Source organism: Danio rerio, chromosome 18 (assembly GCF_052040795.2).
Source record: "Danio rerio strain M-AB ecotype USA chromosome 18, GRCz13ab, whole genome shotgun sequence".
Classification (NCBI taxonomy): Eukaryota; Metazoa; Chordata; class Actinopteri; order Cypriniformes; family Danionidae; genus Danio; species Danio rerio.
In genome coordinates, this window is record NC_141038.1 from 13,227,574 (window position 1) to 13,240,606 (window position 13,033).

The 13,033-nt window shown below is 32.3% G+C and overlaps 1 protein-coding gene across 3 annotated transcripts in view; it reads left to right on the forward strand.

The window, feature by feature from the left end:
• The window catches only part of tmtc2b (transmembrane O-mannosyltransferase targeting cadherins 2b), a 204,194-nt gene that overhangs the window by 167,357 nt on the left and 23,804 nt on the right, over positions 1–13,033 (forward strand). For all 3 annotated transcript variants that reach the window (XR_015514756.1, XM_087293007.1, XM_087293008.1), the window contains exon 8: positions 4,396–4,517. Coding sequence is in view for 2 of the 3 variants with exons in the window: in XM_087293007.1 (XP_087149133.1) it covers positions 4,396–4,517 (122 nt within the window). In the remaining variant the exon portion in view is untranslated. The remainder of the gene's footprint in view (positions 1–4,395; positions 4,518–13,033) is intronic.

Consider the following 13,033-nt stretch of genomic DNA (forward strand, 5'->3'; position numbering starts at 1 on the left):
ATTTCATTCTGATGCATTTATGTCTAATGGTATTTCATCCAGAGTCTTTTTAAATGATTTAATTTCATTTTTGTACAATATTTTATGGTCTTTCAACTAATTTTATTTTGTCTTTTCGTTTGATGACTTTTGGCTGATACTTTCCTCCTATGTTGTTTTGTCTGATGCTGCTTTTTACAATGTCTTTTTAATGTTTCAATCAATGCATTTTTGTTCTTTAGACTTTTGTTCTATAGACTTTTGTCTCGCTGATGTTGTTTCATACAAATACATTTTTGTCTGAAATCACAACCTCTTTGATGTTAGTCTAAGGTAAAAGTAATAACATTTAAGGTTTGGCAATTGACTATGTGATGGTGAAAGCAAAAAGACATAGACAACGGAAATGCCAATAAAAAATTTAATTTACAAAAGTGACAACCATACCAATGGCCAAATAAATAAACCAAATGAAATATTTACAGTAATGAAAAAATTAAGTAAAGTAGCAAGTTTAAAAAGAAAGTATCAAACTAAAATATTAGGTCAACGCAGGAGTAAGGGGACGCTAGTGATGCCAAACAAAGGAAAAAATACAACAAAACAATTCTAACTCTTACCTCGCTAGAAAGCACAATGAAACAAAAAAGTCTACTCTATTTTCAACTATTCAATAAATAAAAACAAAAGATGGCATTCACCTTTTACCTGGTGTCTCTAACAATAAGTTACCTACAGTACGTATTTGCAAGATGAAAGTCGTACAACATCCTCCCTATCCATTTTTCTCTCTGAGAAAAGAGTAAACTAAATGAATGGTAACTCTGTATGAAGCTGGAAAGAGCTGGGCCATCAAAGTAACAAACAAATCAAACTAAATTAAAATGTACAAAACACAGAAGTCTCAAAAGTGGACAAAATGTGGTTCCAGAAGGCTTTTTTAATGAAATGAACTCTCTTAAGGACATTTTTAGTGACACCAGAAAAAATGTAGAATTTTTATCATTTGTTAGCGCTAAATTATTATTATTTTTTTAATTCATGTATTCATTTGTTTGTTGTTTTTAAATCGTATATTTATTATTAAAATGTTCTAGCCATGAATAGCATTGGTTAAAATAGTTAAAATAGCATTGGTTGCTGACATGGCATTAAACAAAAAATACATTGCATTACAAAAACGAGATCAAAGAAAAGTGCGCTCCTCTCCGCTCTTTCTGCCATCCCTTTTAAAGTATGTTGCCAAGCCACGTGGTCCAATTATGACAGACCAGTCTCCTGACCAATCAGCTGTCAGAGTAGGCAGACCTAATCAAAATGACAAGAGCAAAAACGGTAGAAAAAATACAAACAATATTTGTCTACGGACATGACACTGATTTACTTTCGTTTGTGTTTTTGTCTGTTGCTATTTAATCCGATGCCTTTTTGTCAGACGCCACTTCATCCCAACCATTTCACCTGTAATGGTATTTTTCTGCGGATGTTGTTCCTGTAATGGCATGTCCGTGGCAATTTATTTAGTTTGATGCCATTCTACACAATGTTTACTTGTATGAGACTTTTCGTAAAGGATCAGTCTGATATTCAGGTCATGGGCAATAAGTGCAAATCCCATGGTAGGGTATGTGTGAGGGGAAAAAGTGTACAAGATTAATTTGTGATTATTATCATTTTTGAAACCGTTTTGTAGAATATTTCATAGTTCAAAATCCCTTTTAGCATTTTAAATGCCCTGACTGATTGGTGTAACAAAAAGGATACAAATTTCTTTTGATCGTTACATTCGCAATCCCATTAGTTCCATCTCTTTATTGGTAGGAGTCTTCAGGAAGAATAATCTAATTCTGTTTCTCAAAACAAATGATGGAAGTGACGAATGAGAAAGTGTTTATGTAAGATTTGCTAACTGAGTCAGAGGATTCTGTAATCCCTAAAAACCTTACTGGTTTTCCAAAGCAATATCAGTGTTGATTTACAAATATAGGCAGAGTTTAGTGTTACATCATCGTTCATCTGTCATCAATAAGCTGTCTGCAGTATGTTATGTTTTCATATATATATTTTTATTGTTGTAATAATAGCTGAAAATTCCAGTGTTATTTGACTTGGGGCTGTTTTAATGACCCGTATGTCCTATATTTGACACCAGCATTACATGGGTGCGGACAGACGCGTATTCAGACTGACGGGTCATGTGAAACCCCAGTGTAGTCACGTACCCTCTGCTTATGTTATTTTTGCTCTAATTACATTACATTAACATTGTTTAGGCTGTGTTATCTCAGTGAAGTAGCTGTGATTCGCTCTTCTGTAATGATCTATGTGTGTGTATGTATGTGTGTGTGTGTTATTGCAGGTGGGTGGGAGATCAAGTCTGGCTGAGGAATTAGATGATGTTTAAAGGATAGGAGTGTGTGTTTATACTCGTGCCATAAGGAGTTCACTTTTACATCTGGATTTATAAGAGCAGGGTTGGCGTGGGACAGACACAGCTTTGAATTGCTGAGAGGAAGAGTTGAAGAGCGGAGGGCATGCTATTTTTAGAAATGTATTAGTGTAGATGTTTTTTCCTCTACATTTTTTTTAAATATAATAATTCTGCAAACAATTAAAAAATGAATGCAATTGAGATCTTTCTACTTAATATTTTGTATTATTATTTTTTAAATTAATAAATTGCTAAGTATATTTAAGTTTGTATTATAATTTTATATTTTTTTAAATAAAATTAATTTAATTTTATAATAATATTATATAATTTATATTCGGATTTCCACATGTTTATAAATCGTTTTGAGGGGTGTCAACAATAACAATGGTCCTAACCTATTTCCTTTCACACATTTTTAATTTCTTTAGCTTCAGAGAATCCAAAAAGGTCCGTGTATTGATAAATAATGTTATGGCAGTTGTTGTAAGATAATATACAGTATGATCCAATTGCCTCTTGTTACAGTTATGAAAAAGTTTGACAACAAGCAGGAAATGTTCATGGGCCAATGACATTGAATGGTCCCATTGAAATGGTCTATATGTTGTTGTTGTTTTTTTTGTTTTTTTTGTATATTGTATATGTACAGTGTAGATGCTAAATCCATGTTATTTTAATTACAAGGAATTTCATAATATTTCATATGCTGATATATATATTTATATACTGTATATATTAGCTTACTGTATATGCTTCAATGATATATTTATATATTGAAGAGTATAAATATATGAAAGAGTTCAGATGCAAAAACCTCTAAATGCTGTCTAAAATTTCCATCAAAAATGAGCATTATTCTCATCCTCTGTTGGTTATGTTGAGTTATTTCAGTTGAATACCATGAAAAGACCTTATTCTTTGCCATAAAAGTGAAATTACTGAACCCAAGCACTGGAGCCTGATACATATGCTAATTTAAGAAGAAAATGTCAAATGGCATTTTGAGGTTTTTGCATCTGAACTCTTTATATACATCTATAAATTTTAATTTTTATAATATTTTAATATAGCCTACATATTATGTACAATGTTACAAAATATGTAATTTTTTTAATGCTATTAATAATATTCTGAATACTAACAATGCAATTATGCTATTAATGCTTCTACAGTTGAAGTCAGAATTATTAGCCCCTCTTTTAATTTTTTTTCTTTTTTAAATATTTCTTAAAGGATGTTTAACAGAGCAAGGGAATTTTCACAGTATGTCTGATAATATTTTTTTCCTCCAGAGAAAGTCTTATTTGTTTTATTTAAGCTAGAATAAAAGCAGTTTTTAATTTTTTAAAAGCCATTTTAAGGACAAAATTATTAGCCCCTTTAAGAATTTTTTTCCCGATAGTCTACAGAACAAATCATCATTATACAATAACTTGCCTAATTACCCTAACCTGCCTAGTTTACCTAATTAACCTAGTTAAGCCTTTAAATGTCACTTTAAGCTGTATAGAAGTGTCTTGAAAAATATCTAGTAAAATATTATTTACTGTCATTATGGCAAAGATAAAATAAATCAGTTATTAGAGAGGAGTTATTAAAACTATTATGTTTAGAAATGTGTTAAAAAAATCTCCTCTCTGTTAAACAGAAATTGAGGAAAAAATAAACAGGGGGGCTAATAATTCAACTTCAGCTGTATACTTTATGCTCATTATTATATACTACAAATACTGTTAAATAAATCTAATCTAATGAAAAATAATCTCTTTAATAATTAATGCTTATCTTCTGGTCAGTAAGCAATAACCAGCTACATGTTGGTTTCACTCCAGTATCCAATTTCATGAAGTGTTGATTTTTTTGTGGTTTGTTTTCAGTTGACTGCCTTCATTTCTGCTGTGGGATGAAGCACGGCGCAGGGCTGGTTATGTGCTTCTTTAACTTCTGACCTGTTGACCTGACCTCTGTCTCGTGTCTCACAGGAGAGGCCTTCATGAGGCTGAACAAACTCACGGAGGCAGAACACTGGTATAAAGAGTCCCTCCGAGCCAAACCTGACCATATACCTGCACACCTCACATACGGCAAGCTCCTGGCTATGACGGTAAACAAACACAATAACCCACACTGAAAGAAAAAGCGCTTGAGTTGTTTAGCTATAAATATTTAGACAGAGGTTTGCCAGTTTGAACCTTGGGAAATAAAATCCAGGAACTTTGCCTTGCTCAAAACCTTGCTGAAAATGAAATCATTATTTAACATCCTTTGTGTTGTTCTAAAACAGGGGTCCCTGCAGGTTTTAGCTCTAACTTGCCTCAATACACTGTGTTTCAAGTATATCTAGTAAGACCTTGATTAGCTTGTTCAGGTGTGTTTAATTAGGGTTGGAGCTAAAATCTGCAGGACACCGGCCCTCCAGGAATAAGTTTGGTGACCCCTGTTCTAAAACATTTGACTTGCAGTACTGAAAGCTAAATGCACCAGCTTGACTTGTAGGATGATGATGGCTCTACATACAGTTTTTTAAATTACTGTAATCTGTGAGAGTTAAGAAATATAAATATTGAGTAAATTACCTTTAAAGCTATTCAGATTAAATGCTTAGCAATATTACTAATTATATATATATATATATATATATATATATATATATATATATATATATATATATATACACACAATATATATATATATATATACACACACACACACATATATATTTGCTAATCTAAAGTCGCAAATATCTGGTCCAAAGTGCATTTTTATGGAAGATGTATTTTTTTGGGGAGAATTTTTTATCAATTTCTGGACAGTCAAAAGTTTACACACATTTTCTTGGTATTTTTTTTTAGCTTTGCTCTTGAACTGTATAACTTTGGTCAAATGTTTTGGGTATCCTTCCACAAGCCTCTCACAATAGTTTGAAGGAATTTTGGCCCATTCTTCCTGACAGAATTGGTGCAACTGAGTTAGATTTGTTGGCCGTCTTGCTCGCACAAGCTTTTCAACTCTGCCCACAAATTTTCTATAGGATTGTGATCAGGGCTTTGTGATGGCCACTCCAAAACATTCACTCTGTTGTCCTTAAAGCACATTGTAACTAATTTGGCAGTATGCTTAGGGTCATTGTCTGTTTGGAAGACCCATTTGTGGCCAAGCTTTAGTTTCCTGGCTGATATCTTGAGATGTTGCTTCAGTATTTCTACATAATGTTCTTTCTTCATGATGCCATCTATGCTGTGAAGTAGACCAGTCCCTCCTGCAGCAAAACAGCCCCACAACATGATGCTGCCACCCTAATATTTTATATTTAGAATGGTGTTGCTAGGCTTGTAAGCTTTCCCTTTTTCCTCCAAATGTAACTCTGGTCATTATGGCCAAACAGTTCCATCTTAGTTCCATCAGACCACAGGACATGTCTTCAAAAATTATTATTTTTCCCAGTGTAATTTAGCAAATTGTAATCTGATTTTTTTTTATTCTGGCTTGTTGATTTTCTCATGTTGTCACACAAGGAAGCAGTGTGTTTGAGGTTTTCCTTAAATACTAGTCTAAATTTGTGCCTCCAATTAACTCAAATGTTGTCAATTAGCCAATGAGAAACTTCCAAAACCTTGACATCATCATCTGAGCTTTTTCAGATGCATAATATTCTTATTGTATGTAAACTTGACTTTCAAGAAAAGTTATAACAATTTCTCAAAAATATCTCTTTCAATATTCTGCTATTAAGCATAACAGAAACAAATTTGATAATCCTAACTTACCTAAAAGAGAAAAAGTTTAGTCGCATAACATCTGACTTTTTTTAAATGGTTATGTGCGTTTTTATACAGTATATGTAAACTTCTGGTTTCTACTGTATATATGTATGTATGTGTATGCCTGACAGTTAAGGCTATATCTTTACTGTCACTTTTTATCATTTTAATGTATGCATTTGCAGGTATATAAGTTTTAATAAGTCAACAGACTATCAAATTGCTGATTGTTCATCCAAAAGATGACAGAAGAGCTTTCTTTCATAAATTACTGTTGACCACATTGTAAAATCCCAAAAAACACTTGAATGTATTTTATAGATAGATAGATAGATAGATAGATAGATAGATAGATAGATAGATAGATAGATAGATAGATAGATAGATAGATAGATAGATAGATAGATAGATAGATAGATAGATAGATAGATAGATAGATAGATAGATAGATAGATAGATAGATAGATAAATCTTTCTTTCTTACTCTTAGTTCTTAGCCTGCTTGTTTGGTGCACACAGGGTTTAAGCATTTTTTAAATGAACCACACTAACAGAGCAAGCACAAGAGTTTGTTTTAATTAAACCAAACCTGCCAAGTGTGAACACACCCTAAATGACCAATTAGTAGCTCGGTAAACATCCATGCCTGCTAGACAAACCACTTTTTGTCCGTTAAATACCCTTTAGTCATAATGAAGCATGAGCACACATTGGCTTTCTGCCTAAGACAGGAGACCATTATATAAAGAAACCGTTTTTATCCATAAATCTAAAGCGAGCAGAAGTCCCTTAAGACCAGACGCATTCTCGCTTTCTCTCTGATCTTGAAACTCAAAACTGAAAAAGTGAAGCTGCTAGAACTGAAGAGCGGATTTCTCGCACGTATGCCCTGCGTCTGAATTCGCTCAGCTGAAATCCGTGTGGACAGATATGAGAGAAGATGTGTTGGAAACGGCCGAGCAGATCGTCTCGGGTTTACCTGTGTCTGTCTCCTTTTATTTCCATTGTGGCCATATGGTGGTCTTCAGGCCTGCTTCACCCACAGGCCACCAGCAGCTGATTAAAGAAAATACAGACTGTCTTCAATTACCATCTCTAAAGTTCAGCAGAGACAGTAAAAGAGGAATTGTTCTGAGCTTTACTTTTAATCTAGCGTGACAAGAAAATCAAAGGAGGAATGTGATGGACTCCATGCTAATCAGGAATATAGTTTAAAGGCTAAATTGACATAGTTTAGTTTCCTTATTTTGTTGTGAATGAATTGTCTGCGTATGTGTTTAAAAGAAAAAAAGTGATTTTCATATTTGTACTGTTGGAAATTCTTCAAGGTTCAGAACATATTTATAATGTTCTGATAGTAGAATAATATTCAGACAACTGTATTTATTAATAATAATTATTATTATTATTGCAGAATGAATCACATTTATCATGGTCTAAACATGTAAAAACTCACAAAAATTTGTACACACATCAGAATTGGCGTAGATAAGTTTATTTATATAGCACATTTCATACACAGTGGCAATTCAAATTGCTTTACATATAAAGGACATAAATAAAAATTGAATTAAAATTATAAGAGACAGGTATAAGAAAATCAAAACAGATAATAAAAGTGATTCAAATCATATTAAAATGTGTTTAAACAGGTTATAAAAGAATGAAAGAAAAAAATCTGTTGGACTATGCACAGTGCTCATTCAGTAAAGACACAGCGAAACAGATGTGTTTTAAGTCTTAGTAGTAGTAGTTGTAATTTTAGTAGTAGTAGTAGTAGTAGTAGTAGTAGTAGTTGTTGTTGTTGTTGTTGTTGTAACAGTAGTAGTTGTACTTGTAGCTTTAGTAGTTCTAGTTGTAGTAGTAGAAGTAGCTGTTGTATCTGTAGTATTTGTAGTAGTATTAGTTGTTGAAGTTGTAGTTGTAACTGTAATAGTTGTACTTGTAGTAGTTGTTGTTGTAGTAATAGTTGTAGTTTTAGTAGTAGTAGTAGTAGTAGTTATATTAATAATAGCACTAGTTGTAGTATTTGTAACTTGTTGTAGTTGTTGTTGTTGAAGCTGTCGTAGTGGTTGTAACTGGTAGTTGTTTTACTAGTAGTAATTGTTGTAGCAGTAGTAGTTGTAGTTGTTGTGGCAGTAGTAGTTGTTGTTGAATTTGTTGTAGTTTTATACTTGTAGTAGTAGTTGTAGCTTTAGTAGTTGTTGTAGTAGTAGTAGTTCTAGTTGTTGTAGTAGTTGTAACTAGTAGTTGTACCTGCAGTAGTTGTTGAAGTTGTAGTAGTGGTTGTAACTAGTAGTTGTTGTAGCAGTAGTTGTAGTAATAGTAGTAGTTGTTGTTGTTGTTGTTGTTGTTGTAAATGTAGTAGTTGTACTTGTTGTAGTTGTTGTAGCAGTAGTAGTTGCTGTTGTTGTAACTGTAATATTTGGAGTAGTAATTGTTGTTATTGTTGAAGTTGTTGTAGTTGTAACTGTAGTACTTGTATTAGTAGTTGTTGTTGTTGTAGCTTTAGTAGTTGTAGCTGTAATTGTAGTAGTTGACTTGTAGTAGTTGTTGTTGAAGTTGTAGTAGTGGTTGTAGCTAGTAGTTGTTGTTGTAAATGTAGTAGTTGTACCTGTAGTAGTTGTTGTTGTGAATGTAGTAGTTGTACATGTTGTTGTAGTAGTAGTTGTTGTTGTTTTAGCAGAAGCAGTAAAAATTGTTGTTGCTGTACTTGTAGTACTTGTAATAGTGGTAATAGTTGATGTTGTTGTACTTGTACTTGTACTTGTAAAAGTAGATTTAGTATTAGCTTTTTTATTATTATTTCATACGAAAAAATGAACTGTATTGTTTTTTTTAGACACTAATAATGTTCCTAAACGCTGGTGCAAGTAACACAAACTGTGTAATATTTTTATCAAATCATTATTATTTTAGAATGGTTTAGATTAACTTTAAATTTAATTTCTTTCAGTTTCTTCATTTCACGCAGCAGGTAGTAAATGCTTTGAGATGAAAGGATGCTGCCTCTGTTTTTCTCCATCTTTCTCTTTCTCTCTCAGTCATCTAAAACCCCAAGACAGGCTGTCCTCAAAAATCCCAATCGAGGGAGTCACCCCGCAACCAAAGAAAACAAGTAAACTACACAAGCATCCTGAATGAAGCCATTTGGAGAGGCCAAAACGAGTCAGTCCACCAGAGACAAAGTCGATCCATCATATATCCGCGCCGCTGTGATGAAACTCACTCCAGTGGAAACCAAATTCAAAAGCTGTTTTCTCAACTTCAGAGCCGTATTGATTTTGAACAAAGTTTTCGCTCAAAGCTCTCAGGTGCTTTGCGGTTTCTGCTTGCTTAATGCAGAAACAGAGTAAAACATGGGTTTCCATAATCCTTTGGGTGTGAAAATAAAGCTCCTCAGGGGTAAAGAGGACTTGGGCAGTGATTTGATCACTTTAATGACCTTCAGCAAACTTGAATGGATGAGGATTTGTTTGTTGGTTCCACTCAAGGTGCTTAAAACTGTAGATAAGTAAATGTAAATACCATATTCAGCTGCTTCAGACATGTTGACATATCTGCCATTTTGAAATGGTCAACATGTCATCATTTATTTAAAATTATTTCTTGAAATCCCACTATTGTTGTTGAAATAATAGTGTAAAAGTATTACAGGTATTTACTTATTGGTTATTTCTAAGCATTGTTAGTTAGCATTGCGTGTCATGCTGTAATGTGTTAGTTTGGCAAAATCATCTGCTGAAGTCTATATATTGATATGCATTATCACGTTTTACAAATTAGACATAACTGTCCTTAAATGTTTTACATGTGTTTAAAATTAAAATTCATAATGTTTATTTGGCTAGCGCATACTGTTATTCTTTAGGTGGTCATTTAATCTGAGAGTTCTGAGTTTGTGGTGGCTGTCCTTATCTTTTGATAATGGATTGATGGAGTCAGCCACAATATACTTAACCACGCTCCTCTTACTGATATTATGCTGCTTGGGAATGTTGCCCAAAACGAAATCTCCGCCCTCTACACCATATTCTGTTTACATGGCCAATCCAGACATACCATATATACTCTGGAAAAAAGTTGATTTTTTTTCTGACTTAATATTACAATTTAATATTTATTATTATTATTGTTATTGTTATTGTTATTATTGTTGTTGTTATCATCATCATCATCATTATTATTATTATTATTATTATTATTATTATTATTATTATTATTATTATTATTATTAAAACATGCTGCAAAGCTTTTTTGAGTTGACTCTACTTTTAACCCAAGTACTGCACTTGACTCGATTCAAGTTGTGTCAACTTAAAAAGCTCTACAGCAAGTTGCCTTACAAATTGAGTCAACTTTTTTTTTACAGCGTAGTTTAAAATTACATAAAATTTAAATCAAAAACCAACATCAAAAGTTCTCAGCGCAGAGATTTTTTTTTTTTAAACCATAAAAAGCATAAACTACAAATAACGGATACTTATACAGTGTGAAAACATCATTACTATGAGAAATGAGCAATAAGGAAGAGTTTATCTTGTCAGCGTCACATTGTGCGCACATCATTTCCAGGTGGGGAACAGGGAAATCTTCTCGGTCAGGGGTCGAAGGACAGAGACATGATTAAACTCAGTCCTTTCCCCTGCTGTGCTGACCTTCCTTGACCTTTTCTGACCTCTTTCACAAACTCACAGGGTCACAGAGCCTGAAAAAACTGACTTTTTGTGCGCATGCGTGCATGCATGCATGTTTTAGTGTATGTTTGTGTACACTCAGAGTTACAGGTCCCTACTTTGCATGTTTTGTTGTGCAATTTATTAATTTATTATTTTCATATACAGGTCAAAAGATTGGGGTCATGTTTTGATTCACGTTTTTTTGATAAGAAATTTATTCTATTCATCAAGGCAGCATTTATTAGATGTAAAAAAAGTTGTTGAATTGTTAAATATTTGTTTATTAAATATTCATCTATTACTTATTGTATGTAGTTTCAAGTGAAATTATTATCGATTTTATTACTATTATCATTAGTAATAATAATAATAATAATAATATTATTTAGAGTTAATATTAGAGGGATTTCTGAAGGATCATGAGACTGAAGACTGGAGTAATGAAGTCGAAAATTTATCATTAAAATCACTGGAATAAATTATTAAATTAAATTGCAAGAAGATTACTCAGTTTCAAAATTTTTACTGTATTTTTGATTAAATAAATGCAGCCTTGGTGAGCAGGATAAGCTTTTTTAAAACATTTTAAAAATCCTACTGACAGTCGATAATTTTCTATTTATATATATATATATATATATATATATATATATATATATATATATATATATATATATATATATATAATCAATCAAAATACTGAAGAAATTAAAATTACATTAAAAAAACAGTTTTTAAATATATATATATATATATATATATATATATATATATATATATATATTTTTTTTTTTTTTTTTTTTTTACTCTTTTTAATGTCATTTATTTTCCTCAGAATTACAAAAACCTTGGTCCCCTCTTGGCCATAGTAGAGTGATGTCCCTCTTATTAACATAGACATGTGTTGTGTGATGGAGTTTTTCAGCTGCGTTATTGAATTCTCTCATTTCCGCCATTAATCAGGCTCAGAATCGGCTCTCGAACACCTCAGAGACGTCGGAACAGCAGTGTGTCTGTTGTCTCTCTGATGTCATGCTCAGATTATGGGGTTGGGGGTGCGGCACAGGCATGTGTATGTGTGTGTGTTCAGAGGAAAGGGGGTGAAGCAGGATATTGCTTTAGAGTGATGACACAACCTCAGCGGAAGACACTGAGACGTGTTTTGTCAGGAACTTAAAGCTTATCACTGTGCTAAATCTATATTTGATATAATAATTATAATAATAATTATAATAATAATAATAATAATGATAATAATAATAAATTGTAAACAAGGAGCAAATCAAAATCAAAAGGTTAAGTTTAATAAAATTTAGTGTTAGTGAGATTTATTTATTTATTTAAGCAAAAACTGATTGAAAAAAAGCAGTAACCACTGAAAAATAATTTAGCTTTAAAAAAAAATTTCTGTTCATCAAAGAATCCTGTCACAGAAATGATAGCAGCACAATTATTACAGTACACAACTATTAAAATGATTTCAGAAAGTAATTTGGCTTTGAATATTGGAGTAATGATGCGAAAAAATCTGCTTGAATACTGAAATTCAACATAATGAATATAACGGTTATAACTCTTATTTAAACTTGTAATAATTCAGAAAAATACATATTTTTTCCGCTGTATTTTTTATCAAATGCTGTCCTCGTGCATATACGAGATTTTTTTTCAAAAGCATTAAGCACTTTTTTTTTAGAAACCCCTTTATCTGACCCTTTACTCCCCTTTGCATAGATTATGCAGGTCAAGTGTCCCATGAGACAGCTTTCTTTATTTCTTTCACAGTCTCGACATGGTGTAAGTTCACAAACATCCATGTCTAACATTAAACAGCACTGTCTTGGTATATTGTAGGCATCTCTGTGAGTGCAATGCATTGATTTAAAGTTACACTTCGCTGCGCTGGGGATTTAAATTATGAAGAATAAATACAAATATATCACTTTTTGCAGCTGGCCTACAGATAACGGCATGCATGGTTAATCAGGTGAATCATGGGTTTGATAATGCCTCTCAGACCACAGCCAAAATGATTTGTATCGAGATTTTTTTTCTTTTCTTTTTTTTTTTCATTATATGCACTACCAAGCAAAAAGTCACAAAAGTTAGGAGTTGTTAATGTTTTCTTTTTAAGAAGTTTCATCTACTCACCAAGGCTGCATTATGTGTACAAAATTACA